The 27,657-nt window shown below is 52.6% G+C and overlaps 1 protein-coding gene and 1 long non-coding RNA gene across 3 annotated transcripts in view; one reads left to right on the top strand and one right to left on the bottom strand.

Annotated features, from left to right (window-relative positions):
- The window catches only part of LOC133072216 (uncharacterized), a 37,555-nt gene extending 24,246 nt beyond the window's left edge, over positions 1 to 13,309 (top strand). Inside the window, exons 3-4 of one of the 2 annotated variants that reach the window (XR_009696670.1) lie at positions 7,053 to 7,297; positions 12,109 to 13,309. This is a non-coding gene — a long non-coding RNA (uncharacterized LOC133072216). The remainder of the gene's footprint in view (positions 1 to 7,052; positions 7,298 to 12,108) is intronic. The other variant, XR_009696672.1, reaches the window with a different exon arrangement.
- SLC22A8 (solute carrier family 22 member 8) lies at positions 3,994 to 22,055 on the bottom strand. Its single transcript, XM_061165227.1, has 10 exons — positions 21,720 to 22,055; positions 10,969 to 11,072; positions 10,269 to 10,423; positions 9,375 to 9,543; positions 7,010 to 7,133; positions 6,682 to 6,797; positions 5,523 to 5,737; positions 4,512 to 4,620; positions 4,172 to 4,375; positions 3,994 to 4,093 (listed from the first exon to the last, which is right to left on the bottom strand). The coding sequence occupies exons 1-10, from the start codon at positions 22,053 to 22,055 to the stop codon at positions 3,994 to 3,996; spliced, it is 1,632 nt and encodes a 543-aa protein (XP_061021210.1).
- Positions 22,056 to 27,657: the final 5,602 nt, after the last annotated feature.

Raw genomic sequence — 27,657 nt, 5'->3', positions numbered from 1 at the left:
CTTGAATTCTGGACAACTGAAAGATGGGAGTGGGGTGAGAGGGTCATTGTTATTTTCTCTGAGCCCAATTCTTTTCTATCTAGATTGAGACCCACTCAAACCAAGAGGAGACATTGATGATCTCATTGTCAGCTGATCCTAAGTCAAATGTGGTGGGGGTTGGATGGGGAGAAGTCAAGTGCCAGGCAGCATGAAGGGCAAGCAAAAGAGAAGTTGGTGCACTCTAGGAACGGAAAGAAGTGAGATGAGGCTAGATTTCAGGGTGCAAAGTGGAAGGTGTTAAAAACTGAAGCCTTGTTGGCTTGATCAGGTTGGGGCCTGATCATGACTGGCCTTATAACAGAGTTTAGACTTTATCTCAATGGGATGTCACCAAAAAACTGAGGTAGGGGTGTAATATGATCTAGTTTATGTTTATTAAGTTTTCTGGATTTAAGAGTATATCTAAATACAGACTTGAGAGTAATTAGCTCTGTGGCTGACAGCTGAAGCCCTGCAGTGTGTCTTGAGAGTCCCTTGGACGGCAAGGAGATCAAACCAGCCCATCCCAAAGGAAATCAACCCTGAATATTCATTGGAAGGACTGATGCTGAAGCTGAAGCTCCAATGCTTTGGCCATCTGATGTGAAGAGTCGTCTCACTGGAAAAGACCCTGGTGCTGGGAAAGATTGATGGCAGGAGGAGAAGGGGACAACAGAGGATGCGATAGTTGGATGACATCATCGATGCAATGGACATGAGTCTGAACAAAACACGCTGGGAGATAGTGAAGGATAGGGAAGCCTGGAGTGCTGCAGTCCATGGGCTGCAAGGAGTCAGACACAACTGAGCAACTGAACATGTGTTCTGAGCTGTCTAGTATGGTAGCTGTTAGCTACTCCTGAGTGCTAGTATTGAGCTGATCTGAATTGAGATATGCTATTAGGGTAAAATGCATGTAGATTCTGAGGACTAGTATGAATTAAAGCTATAAAATATCTCACTGTTAACTTTTATATTTAACATGATAAAATGATAATATATAGATATATTTGCATTAAACAAAAATATTACAGTATTAAGATGAATTTCATCTTTTTGAAAGCTGATTACTCTCAAGTCTGTATTTAACTTAAAAAACAGTTACTAGGAATTTTAAAATTACACAGGTGGCTTGCATTATATTTTCACTGGACAATGCTGACAAAGAACCCTAGAGGAAGAGGTCCATTTAAAGGGTTTTGGAAAATGTAGCATTAAGAGATGATAAAGGAATTGCTTTTGGAATCGTTTGGTTATTTTGGTTATCACTGTTTGGTTATAAAGAAAGGAGTTTATTCAGAGAATTCAAAATATTTGATAGAAACCAGGGGCTGAAAGTGCATCCAGGGTTGAGAGGAATTGGGACCTGGAATCCATTAAAAACCAATGTAAATAGTCTTACCATTTGCTTATCTGTTTATCTGGGCTCATGTTGTCTTTTTCTCTCAGTGCACCTGCTTTATTCCTTCTATGCAACTGATTTTTTCTGTTCTTTTATCTGAGCCAGCCCACCCTCATGCTAACTTGCTTTCCTAGGACAAGACACAAAGATGAACTAGAACCTCCATGGCCCAAATCCCAGCCCAGGAAGGAACATGTGATTCATGAGATGTGGATCCAGAGTGCTTTCTGGTCCAACCAATCATGATCAGAGGTGCAGGGTCACGTTAACCATTAAGTTATCAGGTTCTGCGGAATGTAGACCCTTGAGGAAGGGGTGGGTGAAGGACAGACAAAGTGATTTCTGTAGCCTTTACAGGAAAAAACCCAAAAGAGACTGAGAAGGAGCAGCCAGAGTGTGGGAGGGAGCTGCAAGCACGTGGCATCTCAGAATCCAAGGAGGAAGGCATGACCAATAGAATGAAATCTTCTGTGAGATCAAGTAGGATGAGGGATGATAAGTGACCTATGGATTTGGCACAGGGGGTGATGACTGTCCTGGGTGAAAACAATTTCAGAGAAGAGTGGGGGCAAGAGCACAGTTTGGCTGAGGTTAGAAAGTGGAGGCAGGGGAGGCAGACAGGAACTTTGTGAAGTTTGGTTTTGAAGGGAGAAAGAGATAGTGCGGCTGTGGAGGGAGAAATGGCATCCAAGGAAGGTTGGTGGGTTGGCTTGTGTTAAGATAGGAGAGGCTTGGGTTTATTTAACTGGTGATGGGAAGGAGCTAGGAGAGAGAGAAAGGGCAGAGACCCAAGGGAAAGCAGATGGCTGCTGGTGGGAGAGGCTGGACACAGAGCCCAATGAGAAGACTGGATTTTCTGCTGTGATTGGGACAAACTTGGGAAACATGGTGGCAGACATCGATGGGTTCAGTTATGGCTGCAGTTTTCTTGGTTAAATAGGAGACAAAGATACCTGGTGGGTGCAGGGCTGGGACTTGGATCAGAGACTTGGAGTGATCGGGTGGAAGGAGGTCATGATTGCAGGAGCCCTGCGATCTGTCTGCAGCCACTCTGGGCTTGTTCACGCGAGTGATCACTTGCCTAATGGGACATGTAGATACACACGTGGTATTTCCAAAGACAAGATTTGCCATAGACTGTTTTGTGACCCCCTAATATCGTGGTGCCGACAAAAGTCCATATAGTCAAAGCTATGGTTTTTCTAGTAGTCATGTATGGATGTGAGTGTTGGACCATGAAGAAAGCTAAACCCCCAAGAACTGATGCTTTTGAACTGCGGTGCTGGAGAAGACTCTTGAGAGTCCCTTGGACAGCAAGGAGATCCAACCAGTCAATCCTAGAGGAAATCAACCCTGAATAATCACTGGAAGGACTGATGCTGAAGCTGAAGCTCCAATCCTTTGGCGACCTGATGGGAAGAGCCGACTCATTGGGAAAGACACTGATGCTGGCAAAGATTGCGGGCAGGAGGAGAAGGGGGTGACAGAAAATGAGATGGTTGGATGGCATCATTGACTCCATGACATGAGTTTGTGCAGACTCTGGGGGACAGTGAAGGACAGGGAAGCCTTGTGTGCTGCAGTCCATGGGGTTGCAAATAATCAGACATGACTTAGTGACTGAACAACAATAATGTGGCTGTACTAGGAGGTGGGATTTTTGAGAGGTAATTAGGTTTAGATGAGGTCATGGGGCTGGGGCCCTCATGATGGGATTAGTGCCCTTAGTAGGAGAGAAACCAGAAAGCTTGCTTTATCTCTCCTTGTTCTGCCATGCGAGGACACAGGAGAAGGTATCTGATTATCTGCAAGTCAAGAAGGAGGCCCCCCGCCAGGAGGCATGTGCCTCTGTCCATCCCACTGGCATGGACACCAGAAACTGAGCCTGCAAGCACTTTGATCTTGGACTTTCCAGCCTCCCGGACTGTGAGGAAGAAGTTGTTTAAAGGATCTGGTCTGTGGCATGTTGTTATAGCAATCAGAATAGACTAATACAGGCTTGGTGTATACACACCTTGGTGTGCTCATATTACACACACACGTTCATATCAGCCCAGCTCACACGCACCTATATACCTGTACCTACATGTACCTGGTGTGTACACGCCAGTGCAGATGAACAGAATTGCATGCTCACATGTCCATACCGGGGCCTTCCCCCTTTCCCACCCCCATTCCTGAGCAGCAGGGCTTGAGTTCTTCATTGCCATTTATTGAAACCTCTTGTTGAAGAAATGGGTGGGCACAAGAAGGGGAAGCGGGTGGAAACAATGAGGGACATGGCCAGTGGGGAAAGGCTGGACAGAAGAATGGCAGGGTCTGGGCTGTGGGGAGGGTGGGGGCAAGGTGGGGTGTGCAAAGGCCTGTGGCCAAACCTTTGAACTGGCCCGGGCTGGATTGAGGGGGCTCCAGTGGTGGTGGAGATGACTCCCGGAAGGTCTCAGAAGACCATGTCCTAGGAGCATGGACGTGCCCAGGGCCCTCCCCAAGGTGTCCTCAGAGCCCAGAGACAGGCAAGGACCTGGCTGGGATTTGTTTGTGGAGGGCAGGGAAATGAGGGTCTGTTGCCTTCAGCTGGGGCCCAGGCCTGGATCATGAGGCTGCAGAGGGATCCTCTGGGATGCCTTTTCTGCTTCTGGCTCCTGCTTTGACTTCTTTGCCCGCTGGGACCTAGAGAAAGAGAGCTCAGGAAAAGCCCTGGGCTTCCCCGCGGAGGAGGACTGCTGGGGCCAGAGGCAGGGGACTGACCAGTTTTCTACGTCCTCAATAGTCTCTGGCAAGGGCCGATTGAGTGTCTCAGGCAGGAAGAGGGCTGCGCTGCCTCCCAGGAGGGCGATGCTCCCAAAGATGACATTGGGGATGAAGGGTTTCAGCTCCCCCGTGATTTTCACCAGGGGGGCTGTCATGCTTCCCACGCGGGCCCACATATTACTTATGCCCATACCTGTTTGCCTGGGAGAGTTCAGAGCAGAGGTTGGCAGCCTGTGCATGCATTCTCAGAGAACGGCTCTGGGACCCCTGGACCAGGTTCACAATTCCACCTGCCCCTGTGTCCTCTGGCTGGGCCGGCCCCATGCCCAGCACCTACCGGGTGACTGTGGGGTACAGCTCGCTCGTGAAGAGGAAGAGGCAGCTGAAGGAGCCGGACAAACATCCCTTCCCAAACACAGCCAGTACCGTCCTCAGGGTCATCAAGTCTGCAGAGGAAAGAAAACAAGGTGAACTTTGGGGCTCAGGAGTCCCTGAGTGTTCTCACTCCTCGGAGACCTCCTCTCCCTTTTAGTTTTGGTTGCTGGGAAGCTCAGATCCAAACTTAAAGCCGGCTAATAGCCCCTCTGCTATTCCAGGGCTGTGTGGGCCTCTGTGCTGCTGCCTTTGGGTCTTTCCCTGACTCTGATTCCCTATTCTCATAGTTTGTTGTATCTGTTTAGTCCCGCTCCTTTGGGAGGATGTTGGTGTATTAACATGTGTGCATCGGTGCTAAGTAGCTTCAGTCTTGTTTGACTCTTTGCAACCCCTTAGGACTGTAGCCCACCAGGCTTCTCTGTCCCTGGGATTCTCCAAGCAAGAATACTGGAGTGGGTTGCCATGCTCTCCTCCAGGGGATCTTCCCCACCCAGGGATCGAACCCGTGTCTCTTATATCTCCTGCATCGGCAGACAGGTTCTTTACCACAAGCGCTCCCTGGGAAACCCCCCCACATAAACACTAATATAAAGTAAGATTGGCTTTTCCAAGGTCATGGTGAAATATGCTGCAGAGTGCTTCTTGGTCACTGGGCTCTGATGTTTCCCCATCCAAGCTCGTTTTCTGCAACCAAGTCACTCAGGCCATGCAATTCCTCACACGGTGCAGACACCACCATACTCTGCCCTGTCTGAGTCAGGTCTGGAAAGGATCTTTGATAGCACCTAGCCCAACTGAGTTATTTTCTAGATGAGAAACCTGGGCCCCAGAGAGCACAGGGCCCTGCTGAAGGTAAGAGAGAGGCAGATCCCGCAGAACTGGAGTCCCTGGAACCTTACTCCCAGCCTGCAAAGCCCACAGACATAGGTCAGCCTCTCTCAGAGGGTTCTGGGGGGTAGTGCCAGCTTCTCACCTGCAGGCACAAAGATGAGAGACAGGACGCACCCTCCTGCCAGGAGCAGAAGAGCAGCCTCGGTGGTGTGCCGGCCCAGATAGCTTATGGCCAGCATAGTGATGAACTTGGCTGGGACGTCGACCCCGCCAAAGATGAGCTGGAGGATGTAGAGGTTAACTCCAAATTCCTCCACACCCATAGCCAAACTGTAGTAGGCAAAACCAGTGGAAAACCTGAGGGGCAGAGAGTGATCGGTTAGGACCCACAGCCAGCTGGGGGCCTCTCCCCACATTGCTCATTGGGTCAACAGGATGATGAAGAGTTTCATTTCTTGTCGCAGCTGCAATGGATTGATAGGGTCTGCTTCAGTGCCGTTTTGCGGCCTCTGAGATCTGGTCTGGGCTCAGTGAGAGTGTGCTGGGATTGATTGGTTATGTCTGACATGGGCGTGGGCTAAAGTAGGGTGACAAGTGCCATATAATTGACTCCAGAGGATATTGATCCTGGAGGCAGCAAATGATCTGTTTTGGTTGGGTAATGGTCTAGCACTCAGAATGGGGGAGGAGAACGTCCCCAGGGCTGTGATCATGAGTGAGATGCCTTTTTTCTGCCTCTCAGAGTTGTGGGAGTCCTCTTTGAGGGCAAGCATTCCTGGACACAGTAAATGCTTTCCACGTGGTGATGGCCAGGATGGAGAAGGAACTCAGAACCAGGCTGCAGAAAGGGCTTTGAAGGAGTGGTGGGATGGCGGGCAAAAGAGAAGATTCAGGAGAAACATGATTTCTATTGTTAAATCTTGCAACTCTGAGCACCCGCCTTGTTCTGTGGGGTCCCAGAGAGCAGTGCTGGACCAGTTGGGGTGGGAGGCAAGAGTATAGAGGCACAGATCACATTGTGAGATATGAGCTGGTGAAGGGGTGTGGAGCAGCTGCCTTGTGGGTGAGGTGGGTGTGACCCCAGGGGAAAGCAGACCCTGATGGCTGGACTTGTCTGTGGGGCAGGGATGGGAGAGATTTCTGGGGTTGAGGCTGGGCTGGGGCAGCTCCAAGGAGGGAATACCTCTACTCTTCTTGCAGGTACTCAGGCCTTGTCTGTAAGTCAGCCTGTCAGAGGCCTTGTTCATGACACCTGCTCGGCAGGGGTGCTGGGGTGTGGGCAGGAGGGGGTGGTGGGTTACCAGGCCAGGGAAAGACAGAAGGTCATTCGGCGCAGGACGGGTGTCCGGAACAGGTCAGCTACGCTGTGCTTGGCCTTGGCCAAGGCCACTTCCTTCTGCGTGTTGAGTTTGATCTCCTTGGGGCAGAGGAAGGGGAGGGGTGCCATTAGTGACCAGCTGGTGGGCAGCAGGAAGAAGAGGGGGCAGTGCAGACCTGGTGGCTTTAAAGAAGCTTGCTTAGCTCATCAGAGGTAGCTTTGTGGGCAGAGGAAATGGAGGCAAGAGAAAGAGGATAGCTCAATAGCAGAGCCTGGGTTCCTGCCCCAGACCATAATCCCTCAGCCTCTACCTCCAGGCTGAGTTTCTTTCCTTCCTCCTTCTTCCCGTTGAAGGCTGCCACCTGCCGGAGTGTCTTCAGGGCCTTGGGGGATCTTCCAGACAGGACCATCCAGCGGATGGACTCTGGTTGCCACCTGAGGGCCAGAAGCAAGTCACAGTGTCTCCCTGCCCCCAACTTCCCAACGCCAGAAGTTCTTTTGAGAGGCTGGAAAGAGATCATGCGCCAGAGTCAAGGGCAAGGAGGCCCAGAAACCCAAGCTGCCTTACTACAGACTTCATGGAATTTAAACTTGACCAAGTTTGTACCTGGGCTGCCTGCAGCCAACACAAGTTCCAGAGACCTCTTCTTCCCTTTCCAGAAGAGACTTTCCCCTGCACTCCCCCACCCCGCCTTGCAACCTGGGCTGTTTGTTGTCCTTGGGTGTCTTTCTGAGCTAGGACCCTTGAATCCTAGGCCAAGGCAGGTGGGGCCTGGGGAAGGGATGGCACTTTCAAGACTGGACGGCTGGAGGGTCTTGCACGTTCACCCACCCAGCCTTCCTTGGGCCAAATTCCAGGTCCTAGGAGAAGGTGGGGCAGGGCTGCAGCCCCAGGGCATCTTAGGAAGGGTGCTAAGTGCTAAGCTCAGGGTTGTAGTCTAGGGAGTATGTCCAAGCACTCTTTGATTCTCCAACTCTGCTGGGTGCGGCAGGGGCGGGGGTGGGGGGGTTTGCAAGGGCAGCAGGGGAGCTTGGAGTTGGCAAGTGTGTGGCCAGCCTCACTCTCCCCCACCCCTGGGCTGTCCTTTTGGGGTGGGTTCACTCTGAGCAATCCCCGAGGGTCACTAAGATGAAGAGAAATGCAGGAGGCAGAGGTGTGGGGAGACAGGAGGGATGCTTGGAAAAGTCTGATCCCAGGTGGGGTCTGCTCTGGCTGTGACCCCACAGGCACCAAGGACCTGGCTCCAGTGAGACCCTCTGGGGAGTGGACACTGGTCACCTGGCTTCAGACCTTTGGTCCAGATGGTAGTGGCAGCCTACTGGGCCCATTGCTACCTGCCTTTCTGGTCTTGTGGTCTTGTTTCTGCCCTGATAGTCTTCTCAGCCTGCACCTGCCAGCATGATCCATGACTTCCTCCCAAACCCCATAGCCAGGGTCTAGATTCCATCCTCCTCTTCCGGAAAATAATGACAATTAGTGAACCTTTCTATGGGCCAGGCTCTGGGTGAGAGGCATTAGTATCTCCACTTTGCCTAGGAAAATCTTGAGGCTTAGAATGGGTGAAGCTTGTCTCAAGTCACACAACGAAGGGGCCTGCTGACCCTTATTTTGCCTCCCGACTCTCAGCTCCCATCCTAGGCTGTGGACATGCCCAGCTCCACCCTGGACCCTCTGACCGTATCTCTCACTGCAAGATTGCCCATCTGCCTGGGAGCTTATTTTCATTTTCAGATGGAGGCCCCATTCCAGTCCTCTGTCTTTTTGTGCAACCTTCAGAGATTGCTTCACCTCATTGAATCTCTGTTGACTCATCTGTAAAATGGGAATACTAATGCACCCTTCACACACAGAGGCTGTAAGGGTCGGGATGATGTGGATTGATGCCCAGAACAGGGCCTCACATATAGTAAGTGCTGGATAAAGGGTCCTCCAAGACTTCACTTCTGCTCCTGAGCTTGTTCATTATTTCCTATTCTTTGGGTCCTGCTATCAACTACTACCTACAATTTGGTTTCCTGTCTTCATCATTGAATCAGACTCCTCGATTCTCCCAGATTCTCAAGTTGGAGCTTTCTTTTCGTTTTTTTGGCCACACTGTTCAGCATGTGGAACTTCCCCGACCAGGGATGGAACCCGTGCCCCCTGCAGTGGAAGCACAGAATCTTAACCACTGGACCACCAGGGAAGTTCCTCCTTTCCTTTCCTTTATACCTCAAATCCAGGAGTCCCTGAACTCTCAGATCTTTTCCTTCAAAATGCCCCAGGCTCCTCCTTCCCACACAGTCACCTCCCCCTGTATCTCATCCCCATCTGCTTGGGTTTGTCCTTCTGTGTGACTGTGTCACAAACAGAAGTTTGGTCAGGCCTTTCAGCACCCCAGGCATCTTCAGAGGCATTCTCTGTTCCTCCATGTGAAGCTGAGGCCTCTCTGCTTTCTGGCCTGCCCCCTCACCAATCACAGCAACTTACCCTCGTTTTCTACGGCCCTGGGTCCCCCCCGGGCCCTCCCTCCAGAGACACACCTCTGTGTGCAGTTCTGCTTCCCAGAAACCCCCTTTCTGACCATCTCAGGGTGTCTTAAGACAGACAGAATCAGCCAGGCCGGTCAGGCATGGGTTCCTCCTATTTGATCCCTGCGGGCCCAAGGAGGGGGCTGAAGAAGAGGGGCCACGTACCAGGACAACAGGAAGAAGGTGAAGAAGGGAATGGACACGGTTAGCTGGAGCCAGCGCCACTGGGGAATGACATAGGCCAGGCCGGGCAGAATGAACTGGCCAATGGTGTAGAAGTAGCCGACTGCAATCGACTTGATGGCCCGCATTCGGGTGGACACCCACTCGACATCTGCAGGAGGAGCCCAAGGACCCGGTTAAAACCCTAGTGGGTCCTGGGCACCTCCAGAGAAGGGGTATCAGTTCCTGTCTCCTACTGGCCGCTTGATCTGACCCTGACCCTAAAGTTGCATCACCCCCATTTTAGAGATGCTGTGATTGAGGCTCAAGAGGCAGGACTCAAATGTAGGTTTGTCTGATTTCCCAGCCCACATTCTTTTTTTTTTTTTTTTTTTTAATTTGACTGTGTTGGGTCTTGGTGGCAGCACATGGGATCTTCCTTGAGGAGCTCAGGCTCTCTAGTTGTGGCACTTGGGCTCCAGAGCCCCAGGCTCAGTAGTTCCAAGGCATGCGGGATCTTAGTTCCCTGACCAGGGATGGAACCCATGTCCTCTGCCTGGCAAGGTGGCTTCCTAAGCACTGGACCACCAGGGAAGTCCCCCTAAGCCCACATTCTTGACTGCCTCTCCAGCGGCAGATGAGTTCCTTTGTTTTTATCTACTTGTGTTTGTGGACTGAACGAAATCATGTACCTGGCAGGTGCCAGGCCAGGGTAAGTCCTCAGTACTGAAGCTGCTGCTATTATGCTTGTTTTGTTCAGAGTGGGCCTCTGGGGTCCTGAGAGGGGCAGGGCCTTGACCAAGGCACCCAGGTTGAGCTGGGCCCAGACCCCACTCTCAGCTTCAGGCTGGCTGCTTCCCAAATTCTTGGTCCCTGCCCCTTCCCCCTGCGGCTCACTCAGGATGGCGGTGCTCAGGGTAATGCCTGAGATGCCGAAGCCACACAGGAAGCGGAAGACTGTGTAGGTGTGGAAGGTGGGGCTGAAGGCTGCGCCTGAGCCGCTGGCCGCCAGCAGAAGGTAGCTGCAGGTCAGGATGGGCTTGCGGCCAAACCTGCAGCTCGAAGAAGAAGAGGGATGTTAGCGGCTGTGAGCCAGCCAAGGAGAGTGACTTTGCAGGCCTCAGGGCAAAGGGCTGGACCCCACCCCTCCACCTCCCAAAGGGCCAGGCAGGGCATGTAACTCCTTCCCGGGGGACAGAGCCTTGCTGGTAATTGCTATTTTTGTTGAGAAGTTTGCAGTTAGATGTTTGGGTTAATGAGTGATCTACTCTACCCCCAGCTTAGTTGCCTGAACAGGGTTCAAAGGACCACTCCTCTCCAAGCCATTCATCCATCCACCTACACGGCTACACAGTGGTTACTGTGTCTGGACACCTTGAGGCTGGGCCCCAGCTCTGGGGAGCCTGGAAGACTCAGCTTGTAGAGGTTTGAGAGCAGAGGGTAGGCAGTGGCCCTGGAAGGGGCTGGCCACACAGCAGGGAACCTCTCGCCCACCTCCCCCAGCTCTTTGCCTCTTTGGGAGTGCATGGGTGGTACAGAGAGGGGGTAAGGAGGTCTTCATGAGTTGGGCCACCACTGCGGGGCCCCCACATCTCACCTGTCAGACAAGGCTCCCAGCACGAGCCCCCCAATCAGTATGCCCGCCATGAAGATAGACTGGGCCAGCTCCTTCAGTTTGCTGGAGTTGCATACCAAGTCCCACTGCACGGGAGAGAGAGGGGGCCAGGCAGCTCGGTCCAGCCCGGCCTCTCCGCTGCGCTCAGCCTGGGCCCCGTGAGTGCGCTCGCTCTCCCAGAGCCCTCCCTTGGCTTCCCCTCGCTTAGTCCCCTTCCACCTGGCCCGGGGCTCCTTGGGTCCCTGCCTTACGGCTTCTGGTCAGTTCAGCTGTCACACACCCAGGTCTGTTCTCAAGCTCTGCAGGCTCACCTGAGTCCAGGGGCTCCCTGTGTGTCTGCTCCCCATCCTCTCATACTCAAGGCGGGTCCCTCTGCCTGCGGCCTCTCTCCTCCAGGGGACGTTCCTCCAGCCCACACCTTCATCTCTCTTTCTCTCTCTGCCTCTCCAGACTCCTCCCCATCTGCATTTGCATGTGCTCCCATCTCTCCATCTCAGAGCCCTCTTCCCTTCCACAGTCACTCCATTTCTCTCTTCCCTTCAAAGCCAAATCTTGGGAACAGGGAACCACCCTTGCTGTTACCCGTCCTCATGTCCCACTCGTTTCCCAAGCCTGTCCCCACCACGCCACTGAAACTCTGCCCCCCAAACCCAATGGAACCTTCTGGTCCCCGACCTGACTTCCCTTTGGCTGCCCCTGACCCTGCTGACCTCTCCCTCCCCCTGGTCTTCCTTCTTTATCTCCCTCTGTGGTCTCCTTTCTCTCTATCCCTTGAAGGTGTCCCAGGGCTTCTCTTGGATCTTCCTCTTTTTATTCACTATCCCAGGAAATACCATCTGCTTCTGTGACTTCAATGACTATTTTATGGTGAAGACTCCAAATCCCTCTCTTTAGCCCAACCTTTTTTTCTGCCCTTGAGACCCAACGATTTAGCTGTCTACTTGAAATCTCTATCTGGAAAGTAGAGTCAATGACACTTGTTACCCACTCCCTGTCAGGTCGGAATCACAGTGATCGGCAGCCTTTTTTTGACTCCTTCCTCTCCCATGTTACAATTGCTTGATCCTCCAGTTTCTAACTTTTTAATATTTCTTTCTTCTTTTTTTCTGTCTGCCCCAGCAGCATGCGGGATCTTAGTTCCCTGAAAGGAATCAAACCCGTGCCCCTGCAATGGAAGCACAGTCTTATCCACTGGATCACTAGGGAAATCCCTTAATAGTTCTTGAATCTGGATTCTTCTATTTCCACTACTGCTATCTCTCAGAGCAGACACCATCCTCTTATACTTGGATTAAGAATAACAGCCAATACTCAATAGAAACAAAAGTAATGGGACCTAATGAAATTTACAAGCTTTTGCACAGCAAAGGAAACCATAAACAAAATGCAAAGATAGCTTATGGAGTGGAAGAAAATATTTGCAAACGATGAGACTGACAAGCACTTCATTTCCAAAATATGTGACCAACTCATACAACTCAATAACACAAGACAAACAACCCAATCGAAAAATGGGCAGAAGATCCAAAGAAGACATACAGTTGACCAACAGGCACATGAAAAGATGCTCCAACATTGCTAATTATTAGAGAAATGCAAACCAAAACGGCAATGAGGTATCATCTCACATCAGCCAAAATGGCCATCATTAAAAGGTTGACAATAACAAATGCTGGAGAGGGTGTGGAGAAAAGCGAAACCTCCTACATCATTGGTGGGAAATTAAATTGGTGCAGTCACTATGGAAAACAGTATGAGGATTCCTCAAAAAGCTAAAAATAGAGATGTCACATGATCCAACAATCCCATTCCTGGGCATTTATCTGGACAAAACTATAATTCAAAAAGATGCATGTACCCCTTCATAGCAGCACTATTCACAATAGCCAAAACACAGAAACAACCGAAATGTCCTTTGATGGATGGACAAAGAAGATACAGTATACATATACAAGGAATACTACTCAGCCAAGTGAAAAAATCTGAAAGAGAAAGACAAATACCATGTGCTATCACTTATATGTGGAATCTAAAACATGATACAGATGAAGCTGTCTACGAAACAGAAGCAGACTCATAACCATAGAGAACTTGCGGTTGTGGAAGGAGGTGGGGAAGAGATGGATGGGGAGTTTGCAATTATCAGACGCAAATTATTATATAAAGAATGGATAAACAACAAGGTCCTACTGTGTAGCACTGTATAGTCAATATCCTGGGATAAACCACATAGGAAAATATGAAAAGGAATGTACACATGGAGAGCTGAGTAATTTTGCTCCACATCTAACACACAGCTGTGTGTGCTAAGTCGCTTCTGTCGTGTCGGACTCTTTGTGACCTTATGGACTGAAGCCCGCGAGGCTCTTCTGTCCATGGGTAACAAAACATTGTAAATCAACTATACTTCAATAAAATAAATTAAAAAAAGAAGAGCATTTATCGAGGGCTTGCTCCACACCAGGCACTGTTCTCAGTAAGCACTTTTCATGCCTTAGTTTTTTCAGTCATCGCAACAACCTTATCATGTAGAGTTGCTGTCATCTTCTTCTGACAGTTGAGGAGCCTGAGCCCAGTGAGGGTTATCAGAACAATCCTCTGATGGCCTTCGGCCTCAGTCCTTCCTATTCATTCTTTCCCCGATAAAATCAGAGTGGCTTTCTAAAACACCACTCAAATCAGGTTGCTGCCTTGTCTAGAGCACTCACTGGCTTTCTCCTGCACTCTGGTTAAACAGAAAACTCTATTAACACAGATTTATGAAGCCCTCCGGCTCAGACTCCTGCCCACCTGTCTGGCCTAATCTCCTGCTAATCCCCGACACGCACCCTTGGTCCAGTCGTCCCGAATTACTTGTGTAATGAAGCAAAGAATCTCATTTGCTGGAAATGTTGCATGAAAATGTTTTGGATGTGAAACAGTGTGGGCAAAGAACCACACACCCCAGGGAGCTCTTTTCACTTTCTTCGCAGGAAGCGAGGGAGTTTGGGGAAGGGGGACACCTCCAGGTCCTCCGGCTGACTCTGAGTGGCTGGGACTGGCCCGCAAATCCAGTGTCCTCATTTCTTCCTCCACGCGTCTGTCCTCTCCTCCAAGAGGACACAGGTCACACAGCGTGATGCCTGCCTATTTACTGCCATAACTTTGCCGAGGGCAGAGGTGTCTCGTTGGAGGACTCTTTATCCCTAGCAGCGAGCAGAGTAGTTGGTGCACAGAAAATGTCAATATTCGTCCAAGGAATAACCAATGGGGACTTCCCTGGTGGCTCAGTGGTTAAAGAATCTGCCTGCAACATAGGAGATGTGGGTTCGATCCTTGTGTCAGGAAGACCTCCTAGAGAAGAGAACGGCAACCCACTCCAGAATTCTTGCCTGGGAAATCCCATGGAGGGGCTCCAGTTCATAGGGTCACAAAAGAGTTGGATGTGACTAAGTGACTAAACAACAACAACAATAACATACATATTTTACTGATGAGACCCAGAGCGGAAATAGTAACCTGCAATTGGAGGGGGCTGACACCCAACTTCTATCTAGCCCTTGGCATGGCCTGGGCTGGCCTCTTGCCTATCAGCTTTTGGTAGCTCCACATAGAGATTTTGCTCCCAATATCATATCCACTGTTCTTGGCCTTCTTTTTCCTTTCTTGGAATGATTACTCCTTAGGGAGCTGAGTTTAGGAAGGGAAGAACAGGAAGCCCAGTGCCATGTCTTCCTGAGTGATGTATAACCAGAAAGGTGATGGGAGGAAAACAGAGGGCCTACTATGCTCAGAAGCAAGCTTTGCAAATGATGCCATACTAGTCCTATGAAGTGGGTACTATCATTATCTCCATTTTATGGACAAAGAGCCTGAGGCTCAGAGGGTAAGTGACTTGGCCAGGTACAGCTCAGTTCATTTCAAGGCAGAGACTCAAACTCAGGTCTGTGGACCCCTAGCCAGTGCCCCTGACCACCGCTCCCTGATGTGTGCTTTGCTGGGTCCCGAGCTGCCAGAGAAAGGCTCAGTCCAGGGAGCTGTGGCCGTGTGCCGCCGTAAGACACTAGCGTGGGATGGGTCAGAGTCACCGCTGGGGAGGTGGCTGAGGCCAGAGCCAAGTGCGCTGGTCTGACTTCAGGCTCACAGGGTGCGGGACAGGCTCAGGAGCTGGAGTGGCAGCAAAATCACAGGCCAGGCGGCCCCTCAGAGGGCAGAATAGAAGGCTTATCATAAAAGGTCAGGGCAAACAACCATGGTCAGGGTGAGCTCAGAAGAGGCCAAACTCAGGAAGAAATGCAGCCTGACTGACATCTTGACTGTAGCCTGTGAGACCCACGCAGAGCATCCCGTTAAGCTGGACCCAGATTTTGACCCTTGGAAACCGTGAGGTAACAACTGTGTGTTGATTTTGGGGGAAAAAAGGCCAGGGCAAGCCATCAAGGAAGGATGGGGCTCCTGTTGTGTCTGTATGGGCTGACTGCCAGGGGACCGCACACAAGGTCCATACTTACCCCAGAGAAAAGACAGGGGGAACACACTTCCCTAGACTGGGGGCCCTTTAGACCCAGTTCAGACCTGGGGAGAATTGCTATGGCTCTATCTGCTCTTGGGCCTCTAATAGAACCAACCCTGGGACGCAAAGGCCAGAGGGCCAGGTACCTGGTAAGACTCAGAAGGGTTTGAGTCTCCAGCTCTGTTGCTTAGTAGCTGTGTGTTCCTGGGCCGGTTACTTAACCTCTCTGTGGCTCAGTCTCCTTACCCGTGCGTGAGTGCCTGCTAAGTCACTTCAGTCGTGTCCGACTATTTGTGACCCCGTGGACTGTACCCTGCCAGGGTCCTCTGTCCATGGGATTCTCCAGGCAAGAATACTGGAGTGGGTTACCATTCCCTTCTCCAGGGGAACTTCTTGACCCAGGGGTTGAAACCTGGGTCTCCCTCATTGCAGGCAGATTCTTTACCGTGTGAGCTAATGGGGGTAATACTAATACTTACTTCTCAGACTTGCAAAGAAAAGAAGGAAGAGTGCCCGGCACTATACTGGGGCAAGCAGTTGGCCCTCTATGGGATCACTGTTTTATTATTATTGTCACAGGTCATTGTAAAGCCTGTGTTCAAGGGACATGTGATGCAATAGAAAAAGCATGGATTCTAGAGTCAGGACCTCCGACCCTCTTGCTGCAAAAGCTTGACTTCACCCTCATGGCTGTGAGAATCACCTTTTTGATCTGAGCCCAGTGTATTCTTCTGTAAAAAGGGGTGACATTCACAGCACTCAGTCGTTCATTTGTCTCCGGCTCTTTGCGACCCCATGGACTGTAGCCCACCAGGCTCCTCTGTCCATGGAATTCTCCAGGCAATACTGGAGTGGGTTGCCATTTCTTCCTCTAGGGGATCTTCCTGACCCAGGGGTCCCATGTCTCTTGCATCTCCTGCATTGGCAGATGGATTCTTTACCACTGCGCCGCCTGGGACGCCTGACATTCACAGTGGCCACAAAAGAAGATTTGAAGGGTTGCAAAAGGAGGAATGCAAAGTACCAGCCCAGGGCCCTGCACACAGTAGGTGCTCATGGTGCACTCGATGACCCTGGAGAACCTGTGGGATGGCTCCGGGGCTCCTCCTGCCTTGGAGCACAGTTTCCTAGGTGAGGGCTGCCGTGGGGGGTCAGACTGGCCCAGACACGTGGCTGGGGTGGGGCCCCCCAGTCTTTACTGGGGAGTCAGATTGGAGGCTCCCCCTATGGGACATGATTGGAGGGGTACCCAGGGCAGGGTCTGGGGCGAGCAAGTAGGGGTGAAGTGGGAGCTCAGCTGGAGACAAGAGATGGACAGGTGGCCTGGGAGGTGGGCAGCCTGGGGATTCAGAGGTTGAGATGGAGGAAGACCAGAGACTCAGCAGGGCAACCTCACAGAGTGGAGACTCACTTCCGGGGAACCACTGAGCGGGTTCTCTGCTTCTCCAGCTGCTGACCTGGGGCCTCCAGGGACCCGTGTGGGCAACAGAATTTCTGTGGCCCCGGAGAGAGGACAGGAAGACTCCAGGCCCAGAAGGGAATCACAGGTGCCTTAGCGGGGAGGGCCTGCCCATCCAAGGCCAGGCCCAGGCCTTCAGGAGCCTCCAGGCTGAGCTGGGCACCCACAGGTCTGGGTTCTGTGATGTGAAAGCTATGGCCTATGGCTCCTCTCCAGGGAACCCAGAAACCACAACTCACACGCCCCACACTCTCCAGACTTCAAAGAAAGGCCTTTGTTTCCTCTTAATGTGCTAGTAAAGCTCCTTCTGAAAAATTCCAACCTTGTCTCTGCTGAACCCAGAGAAAGGAATGTGCGGTCACCTCTGCCAGGGGAGCTTATGGGATCAGAGGGGGGCAGGGAAAGTCCCCGTGCTCCTGGCTAGACCCAGAGCGGTCCTCCCACCCTCACCCCCTCCACAGGGAAGGTCCTTATGATCCCATTCTACAGATGAGGGGACTGAGATGGGGAGGGAGATGACTCACCAGGGCCCCAGCTGTGGGGGTGGAGAGGGGCCCTGTGTGCAGGTTTGTGCTGGGTGGGGGCCTGGGTGAGCCTGGAAGAGCTGTGATAGCTGATTCCCATTTTACTGAGGGTCCCCCTACTCTTCTGAGGGGACTAACCCCCTCCTTCTCAGGACATCTCTATTAACGACCGTAAGAGCAACAGCAGCAGTGAACATTAGTTGAACGCCTGGTAGGCGCCGGGCCCTGTGCTAATGCTGACCTTGCATTATCTCTTTTAAAGTTCATTTACCCCATTTTACGGATGAGGAAACCAAGACTTCTGGGGCCGTAACATCCCCAGTGAGTGGCAGAGTCAGGACGTGAACTCTGTTGCTTGGCGCTGGCTCTCAGTCAAGCGCTCTCCACCTGGGAGATGGCCCCGTGCTTCTAACCAGGGTCACTTGGACCGAGCTGGCTGCAGACACTGCCTTCCTCATGACCGCCCTGCCCCCAGGGCTGGCACCTCCAGGCCTGGCCTCCACTCCAGAGACCTACCCCTGGGTGAACCCTAGGTGAGCCCAGCCATGGCTTTACCTCCGCACAGCGGGGGCCCAGAACCCCATCCCACTGCAAGCAGATGGAGCATGGATTTGTCACGGGCTTGAGCCACAGACAGAAAAGTCAGAGGGGTCTGACCATGCTGGGCTGCCACCAGCACTTGGTTGTGTCTGGCCACTGACCGGGCAGGGATCCCGATTGTGGGGTCTCCTGCCTAAGCATCCTCAGGGAGCCTGGGCCTGACCAGGAGAAGAGGGGCAGACCCCCGAGGCCTGGTGAAACCCTGCACTAGGTTGGATGTAGATTCACATGACTCTGACTGCCGGAAGGGTGACTGGGAGTTCAGCCGGCATGGATGAGAGCTGATGCTTGACTGAATACCAGACCTGCAAGGTGTGCTCTTGGCCGGGCTCCCTGAAGCTCGAGGTGTGCGCCCTGGAGGGGAAGTGGCTTCCCAACAGTCAGCACTGTCTAAGTCCCTCCCGCTGCTATGGCCTTCACCCAGCACTCACTGAGCGCTGCTGAGCACCTAGCCCAGGGTGCAGTGGTTGGGGGATGAGGTCCCCAGGAGCAGGGGGTGGGGGAGGGGGAGAGGGGGCTCTGGAGTCCTGCTGCCTACGTTTAACTCTCAGCTCCAGCATTTATCAGACGTGGTACCTTGGGCCAGTAACCTGTGCCTTGATTTCCTCTTCTGCAAAAATGGCATAGTGAAGTGAAAGTCACTCGGTTATGTCGGACTCTGCGACCCCATGGACTATTAGAGCATGGAATTCTCCAGGCCAGAATATTGGAGTGGGTAGCCTTTCCCTTCTCCAGGGGATCATCCCCACCCAGGGATCAAACCCAGGTCTTGCACATTGCAGGCAGATTCTTTACCAGCTGAGCCACAAAGGAAGCCCCCAAAATGACATAACCTCAGAAGGTTGTTGTGAGGATTGAATGAGTCCATATAACCAAAGTGCTTAGCGCCTTCTGGCATGGGGTGAGCACAGAGTAAGGGGTATTATTTTATGGCTATTATTTCATTGCTCCCTGGAGGATTTTTTGTTTCCTCAGCTAGGCACTGTGTTCTGGCTTGTGGTCCAGCAAGCTGCCCATACACCTGGAAACTTAACTTACAGGTATCGGAACATCTTTGACTCCTGTGCACTGTCCACACCTGTCCCTCACCCTCACAGTCATTCAGGTTCCAAGTCCCAGAGATTCTGACTCCCTACCCTGTCTGGTGTTTATTCCAACTGTCCCTGATGTCTGTCGTCATGGTCCTGGGTCCCAAAGGCAACCGACTCATGGGTCTCCCAGCCGCTGGACTAAAACGCTCCCTAAGCTGCTGTCCACCCTGCGGTCAGAGTGACCGCCCTTCGAAGGTGATCTGAACAGGTCACACTCCTGGTTAACAGCATTCAGTGGTTCCCATTATCTTCGGGACAGAGGACGCACCTTCGCCTCAGCATCCAAGCCAGGTCCTCCTCCTTCCTACATCCATGGCCTCCACACCCCACTGCCTGCCTCTCCAGCCTCCTCAGTCTCTTGCGGTCCTGACTGTCTTGCTCTCTTTATGCTTCTGTAACTGTGTGTTTGACACCACGCACACTGCTCCTTTTGCCTGGGATGCACTTGCCTGCTTCAGCCTGCCCCCTAATCCCTACCCCTCCTTCACACTCAGGGCAGGTGCTGCAAACTCCAGCAAGCCCTCCTGGGTTCCCCCTCCAGGCAGATTCCATGCCCTCCTCCAGGCTCCCGGAGTACCCTGAGTTTATAAAAGCTTGTATCCATTCATTACAAAAATATTTATTTCACAGAGGACCTCTCTGTGCCAGGCATTGTTCCAGCTCCTGGGGATACAGCAAAGCAGCTGAAAACCTCTGCCCTGGGAAGCTTGCCTAACCCTATCTGGGTCACCCTGGAAGGATGGGTCTGCCTGCCCACTGGAGGCGAGCTAAAGGAGGGCAGCCCGGGCTCATGAGCTCTCTGACTTTGTCCATGCGTGTTGGTTGGATGTATTTCAGGCACTGTGCTTGGTGCTGGGGAGAAAAAGCGCATGTGACAGGGAGGAAGTATCTGGGACTATGAGAATCAGCAGAAGTGATGGCAGGGAGCACGGCCCTGGGGTCAGGGGCCTCGCACTGAAGGGTCTGAAGCTGGGAGCTTCAGACCCCGCAGCTGCCTCTTCCTTCGTGGTATGACCTTGAACAAGCTGCTTAAACTCTCTGAGCTTTGGTTTCCCCGTCGAAACAATGGGCTTATCATTAACATCTTATAACATCAGGAAGGTTAGAAGGGTTAATATCTATGACGCACTTAGGACAATGTCTTGCACACGGTCAGTGCTTTATATAGAAAGAAACATTCACTAAACAAATGAATAGCAATCATAGATTCTGAACATAGATGGCCCTGGGCTCAAATCTCCTCTCTGCCAGGTCCTAATCATATGCGGTCCTGGGAGAGTCATTGAACCTGGCTGGGCCTCAGATCCTTGGTCTATGAACTGAAGGTACTAACAATACTTCCCTCACTGAGATGTCATCTCCTGGGATTCCAGGAGCCCGTGCGCATAATGTGCCCAGCACAGGACTAGCACCGGGTAAATACTTTGAAATGCATCTCTTCTAATGGGGCAAAAGCAAGATCTTGCCCTCAGGGGTCTCATGTTCCCCAAAGGGAGAACGAAAACATTGGCCTCTGCTCACTCCTCAGATGCCACCTCCTCCAGGAAGCCTCCCTAGAATCCTGTGGTTCCTCTATCTATCTTTTGTACTACCACAAATGCTTGTCCCTCTGTGCCTAGTATGCATTTTTCATTTTAAAATTCCAGTTCTGAAGCTGACCACCTCTATGGAACTGAACTTTCGCTTCCTTTCTCTGAGGCTTGTTTTTTTTTTTTTAATCTGAAAAAGGTGATAGAATCACCTGCAACAGAATATCATTGCAGGGGTCAAATTATGGGAGTGTCAGGCAAACACTAAGATATGCCAGGTTATTTGTAGATCCTCGATAAAGGCCAGTTTCCATTCCCCTCTCTTCATCTGACATAGTCTCCACGTCATTGAAGAGCCTGATTTAACTCTGTAATTCCCAGAGATGGCAGGTAAAAGAGTCCGTGGATAAATGAGCTGTGAATGAATGGAGGTGCACACACGAGAGACTGCGAGATTGGAGGGCATGTTTTCTGGGTCTGCTCAGGTATGTTCCAACCCTCCCCTCCGTCCATCCCCTGCTCCACACACTGTTCCACCTTGAGGCCTTGGCGCAAGACGGAATTTTCCTCCTTTCCCTCATTGCCTGGCTAACTCTTGCTGGATTCTCTTATCTCAGCCCAGGGTCCCTTCTGTAGGGAAGTCTCCCCCCTCAACCCCGGTCCCTGCTCCCTGCCCAGGGCTAGGCTACAGTCTCAGGTCACAAACTTAAGTACTTTGAAGTTGTAATCTGACATTTCCTGTGTGGTACTCTCATTAATTGATGTTAGCCCTGCTAGACTGTGGACCCCGTGGGAACAGGGAGGGTGCATTTTTGACTCCCCAGAGCTTGGCACCATGCCTGGCATAGAATGGGCTGTTTATACTCTGAATGTGAAGAGACAGGACCTTTTGGTCCTCCGCACCCAGGTCCTTCCTCCCTGCCTGCCCAGAGCTCTGTCCCCGGGTCCTAGGGAGACTGGGGCCCCTGCCTACCCTCCTGCCCATGAGTGTGCAGTGCTGACTGTCAGCGGAGGGAGAGGCCGGGCCCCCGGTCATACCTCAGCCACGATGGAGTCCCTGGAGCTGACGTCATAGGTCCAGCCATCCAGGCAGGGCTCCGTGGCCCCCTGGGTGTCATTGGGCAGGCTGGCGTTGGATGGATATGCGAAACGGAGGCACGTCTCAGGCTTCCCGTTCCGGCCCATGGGGAGCACCCAGGGCTCCATGGAGGCATTGGGTGGCGGGCGGCAGTGGTGGGTGGGGGTGGCGGCTGTGAAGATCTGCAGCAGGTTGTGGTTGGCCATGCCGAGGATGGGGAGGCCCAGCAGGACCGTGTGCAGGAACTGGAACGGCCCGTTGCTGGCCACGCGGTCCACAAGCTCGGCAAAAGTCATGGTGCCGGGCAGGATGAGCCAGGGCTGCGGGCGGGGGGCACCAGGCCGGAGAGAGGGATGTGTGCACGTGAGGCGATGGGGGTGGGGTGGGCGGCAGGTGGATGGGTGTGGAAGCCCAGGTGGGAAGGTGAGCCCAGGAGCATGTGTGAGCCTGTGTATGTGGACGTATGTAAGGGTGTGGGGCTCAGCTGCACGCTCCCACGGAGTAATGTGTGGGTGAAGACATCCCTGACTGCGGGTACAGATGTGGGGTCGCAGGGGTGGGTGTGTCCACAGCGGTGTCTGCAGAGATGGGCACAGGGAGGCTAGAGTGTCAGGGCACGAATATGTGAGCTCGGATGTGCGTGTGGGGACTTCTGGGTGGGAGTGTGTGTCCAGCCAGCCTGGTCACACCTGCTGCAGGCATGGGGCAGTACAGGCCACACCATGGGGACCAAGGGGTTCGGTCTTGGACGTGGGCCACCCAGGATGGAGGTCAGGAGTAAATGGAAGAGTTCTTGGTGGCCCAGAGCAGACACACAGGGTTGGCAGAACCCAGGTTGCCTGTTGAGAAGGTCTCCCCAAGTCCAGCGCCTCCCGCTTTTGCCTGTCTCCTGGGGCTGGCGGACCATAGCCGGGCAGCCGAAAGGGCCTGAGCAGGTCCCAGAGGGCTTAAGGGACTTGGCCAGAAGCACTGAGGAAGCAGGGCCTGGTCTTGGGGCCTCCCCGGGGTCCCTGGGGGCCGGGGCATGGTGGGTCTCTGTCCTCCTCACCTGGAAGCTGAGCCTGGCTGCTCCCTCTGGTGGGGCTGGTGGTCGATGTGGCTGGAGCCCGTGCTCTTTCCCAGATCTGGCAGCTGCTGTGGTTTGGCAGTTCAACTCCAACAAGCTGTGTTTGCGCCTTCCCCCGGGGGGAGATTATATAAGGCATAAGCTGTTTGCCCGGGCTAATGTTTGACTTTCTTTGGGGATTATTGACGCCGGCAGGGGGCTGCTGTGGACCCACTAAGCCCAGCTTTCCTCAGAGGGCTGCCCCAGTAGAGGCTGGGGTGGTGGCATGGCTGAGCCAAGCCGGCCTGCTGGCAGGACAGAGGGCTGGGTGGTCTGGGCGGGAGGGGTTGGGGACCGGGGTGGGGGTGGGGCCGCTTGGGTCCTGAGGGCCCAGGCAGGGTCTGCTCTGAGCTGATGTTCCGAAGAATCAGAGCTGAGAAGAGTCAATGAGAGAAGTGTTACTGCCCGTGAGTGGACAGGACGCCGCCGGGCATCAGCTCCCCCTGCCTGGTGCCTCTTGGCAGGGTACATCCAGGCAGGAAATGTCAGCTGGGTCTGCCCCTGAGGGCCCAGGTCTGTCACCCCCGGGGCTCCTGGGGCAGTCAGGGTTCCCCTATCTGCATCTCAGACCCTGGGGAACACTCACCCCCCTTCCATCCCCATGCTCATTGGATGGGCTTTTCTTCTGATCAACTGTTTCCCAAACAAATTGCAGTCCCTAAGGCTCTGTTTTATTTTTTTCCCTCTGAATATTATTTTAATTGGGCTTCCCTGGTGGCTCAGATAGTAAAGAATCTGCCTGCAGGGTGGGAGACATGGGTTCAATCCCTGGGTTGGGAAGATCCCCTGGATTGGGGCATGGCAATCCACTCCAGTATTCTTGCCTGGAGAATCCCCAGGGACAGAGGAGCCTGGCGGGCTACAGTCCATGGGGTTGTAAAGAGTCAGACGTGACTGAGCAACTAAAATAATTATATAGAAAATCATCTGTTTCTTGCAAAAGATATAGGAAATAAAACAAGCCAAAATGCCCACTATCACCCGAGAGCCAGCCCCGTGGGTGATCTGATGTATATTCTTCCAGCTCTTTCCTCATCAGAGACCCCGATCCAAGCCCCCATGTTCTAGTATTCAACATGAAGTTCATTTAACCCTCCTGGCAGCCCTGTTTCTACTATTCTAGCATTATCCTAGGAAATGGAGGCACAGAGAGGTTAAGTAACTCGTTCCGGGTTCCCCAGCCAGGAAGTGGCAGGCAGGGGCAGTGTGACTCTAAGCCCACTTCTGTCTCTTGGAGCCAATATTTCTGCCAAGTCTGCATCTCCTCAGCACGGCCGCCTAACCTGGCCTTCAGCTTCACTCCTGCTTGCCTTTCGCTCTTGGGGTCTTCTTCCAGGGACCCTAGGAGCTATCCCTCCTGTCTGCTCTGGGGGTTAAGAAGGGGCCCACCTAGGACTCCCCTTCTTGGCTGGGGAGGGGGCTTCTCATTCTCTTCCTTGGCCCCCTCATCCACCAAGGCGGCATCCAGCTCCCAGGGCTCAAGCTGGGCTCCGGCCCCTGAAGTTTCCTCCCCTACCAGCCTCCTGAAGGGCAAGGTCAGTGGGTAACCTGGGTCCAGCCCCTCCTCTCTGCTCTCCACCTGGACCCAGCAGTAATTGATGTTCTTAGAGTGGCTGGAGGCAGGGCAAGATCCGGAGTCATCAAAGGAAGATTAAATTATGCTCTGAGGCAGCCAAAGGATTGTTTTAGGAAGGTTTTTTTGACCACGAAGCTTGCAGAGAACTGGGCCTCCACCCTGAGTCCCCACCCCCGTGCCCCAAGCCCCCCTCTTCCGGGCATTCTCCCTCCGTGAGATTTTCCAGTTCCTAATTGGGCCTGGGTTATCCGTCTGTTCCTCTCCTTGCGGAATGTTGTTTAAAGGGGCCCAGTGATGTCCCACTGTGACCGCTGGAGCTGACCCAGAGCATGGCCCGGTCAGGGGCAGTGCCCCCGGCCCCCTAGGATGTGCTTGGATTCCTGAAGCTGAACTGAGGGGTTGTGTTCATGCACTTGCTTTCCAACCTTGGGCAAAGCACCTCCCTCTGGGCCTCTTGTTTCTCTTCATTAACTGAGAGGCTTAAAACACACACCCACCCACATGTACACCAGAAACCTCTTACTCAAACAATATATCAGGTTCATAAGATCAACATATAAAGCAGATCCTAAAGGGGGTGGTCGAGAGGCGTGGAGAGAAGGCCCCTCTACACTCCAGCCCCCCAGCCCATCCTTCTCTTTGGCATCTTCTGTCCCAGACCATCCCTGCCTGAGGCAGCTTCATTATATCAGAGGATCCATCACTTCTCACATGCTGTGATCCTAAATTCAATATGTTGAAATTAACTTTTTTAAAAAGAAATGATGCATTTGGGAAATCTTATATATTAGCTGCATTTTTTAAAATGCATTTTTAATTTGGGGCAAGGGAATCAATTTTCTTCTTTCCTTCCTCCCTTTCTTCCTTCCCCCTTCTTTCTCCCTCCCCGCCCCGCCTTTCTTCCATTCATCTTTTTTAAACTTTTTCAGAGCCTCTAAGCTGAACTGGGTTGAGTCAGTTTCCCTCTTCTTTTCAGGGGAAGCAGCTGACATGTTTTGGTCTGGAAAGGCACAAGGAATCATCTAACTCCACGTCCTCATCTTATGTAAGGGAGACCGGAGTTCAGTGAGGGAAGGAAGACAGATCTGACTCCCAGGGTCCCGTGCAGCTTCATACAGCACAGTCTCTAAATCTTCCATTCGTGGAGGCAAGGGAGGGACTACGACAAGTGAAACGGGGAAATCTTACTTCCTTGGAAGGGGCGTCTGGTTGTTCTGGCCAGTTACAGAGGCCACACTGAACTTTCCGTGGACCATCCACACTCCTACCTACTCATTTGTTCATCTGTTTATCTGGTCATCTCTCTATCCATCCTTTCTTTCTTCCATTCATCAGTCTTTCCTTCCATCCATCCATCCATCCATCAGTCTTTCCTTCCATCCATCCAATGTGTCTCGCGCCTTGTGGGTTTGAGATCCTGTACTTGGAGCTACGGTGCCTGATGAAACTTCCCATCGGCTTGTCAGAGAAGACAGCATCCCAGAAACAATTACAGCACAAAGGAGGCTGACCTCAGCGCCACAGGAGAGGTCTACAGAGTTCCAGTGGTCTTAGGAGAGGGAGAAGATGACCGAGGGATCGGATGGGGGTGTGTTGCCCATAGAAGGTGGTGTTCACACAGGCAGAACTGGGGAGGGGGCTACAGACCCAGCGGTGTGAATTCAGGGCATGGTGGGAAAATGGGAGGTAAACTGGATGAAGCAGCATGGATGGACACTCTCTTCCTACCCAGGATGGTGGTCGTGGTCACAGCGCTGTGATAGTCTCTGAGGGACTTGTGATCCCTGGATATCCCTTCTCTTTCTGTAGGTGGGAAGGGGAGCTCCCGAGGCTGGGGCTTGCTGACTGAGTCATGCTCACCAGTGCCTAAGCTCACCTTGTACAGAATCTGGGTCTCTTGCCCCCTATCAAGGTTCCATCAAAGCTGAGCTGGTCATTCAAACCTTCCTGGTGTCTCTGTGCCTGGCTGCTGCCTGTTCACCAACTCCTCGTGGGTTCAAGGCAGAAGCTATAGCACGTGTGGGGCCCTATCCCGTCGCTCAGTCTACAACCCCAGCTAGGGGATTGGGAGGGGTTCAGTAAATTCCCAAGGGCCAAGAGCTGTTCCTTCGTGGTGGCCGTGCTGGAGGGATTCCAGGTTCTGCCCCTGTCCTTGGGTGACTCCAACAGAACAGTGGCCTGTATGGAGTGGTTTCAGGCTGGGCCTGGGCAAGGGCTCATCCTCTGCCCTCAAAGCTTAACCAACCACTCCCCCTGCCTCTACAGGCTGATTGTAAAATTTCCTTCATGGGAAGAAAGCATTCCAGGGAAGAGGAGTCCCAAAGGCCTGAATCTGAATCTTGATTCCACCGCTTGCTAGTTGGTTGGCCTTGGGCCAGTGATATTTCCTGTTTAAGCCTCAGTTTCCCCACCTGTAAAATGGGGATTAATACCTACTTTATGAGAAGAGATGGTTGGATAGCATCACCGATTCCATGGACATGAACTTGGGCAAACTCCGGGAGATAGTGAGGGAGAGGGAGGCCTGGCCTGTTGCAGTTCACCGGGTTGCAAAGAGTTGGATGTGGCTTAGTAACTGAACAACAATGATGGCGCGATGACCTACTTTACAGTATTGTTGGGTTTGTTTTTAATTGGAGGAAGACTGCTGGGATTTTAACTAACGTATATGAGACCCTGAACATACTGCCAAGCACATAGTACTTAATTTGAGGGTCACCCCTGAGGGACCAGCAAGGCTGAGGCATCCCAGGAGGAAGAGAAGGTTGCCGGGAGAAGGGAGGACAGAGGCGTGCCCTTTGGCTGTTGGTCACAGGATGGAAGGGTTTTGGCCGGGTGGGTGGACCTCTTGAGGCTGTCCTTGGGCCCCTGGAGTCTGTCCGGGCCCAGCCAGTCACTGTTGAGCCCACGATACCAGGCAGGCTGGGCCTCAGCTGTCACCCCAAGTGAGAAAGGGCAAGGACACAGGATCATTCCGGGACCCAGGAGGACTGAGGGATTGTTTTCCAGCAGCTGGAGTCCGGGTAGCCCCCGGGGCGGAGTGACTCCCGTCGCTCTCTCTGCCCCGCGAGCCTGCCGCTAAAGGCACAGCAAGGAGAGTCGCCCCCTGCTGGTGTACCTCGCGAACTGCATCTCTCGCCTTGACCGAACTGCGGAGTTTTGGAACCTTCCCGCCACCCGAACCCAGAACCCAGCACAGCGAACCGATTTGTGTGGA

This window comes from Dama dama, chromosome 2 (genome assembly GCF_033118175.1).
Source record: "Dama dama isolate Ldn47 chromosome 2, ASM3311817v1, whole genome shotgun sequence".
Lineage (NCBI taxonomy): Eukaryota > Metazoa > Chordata > Mammalia > Artiodactyla > Cervidae > Dama > Dama dama.
Note: the sequence above shows the minus strand (reverse complement) of the source record. Positions and strands in the feature narration are given on the sequence as shown.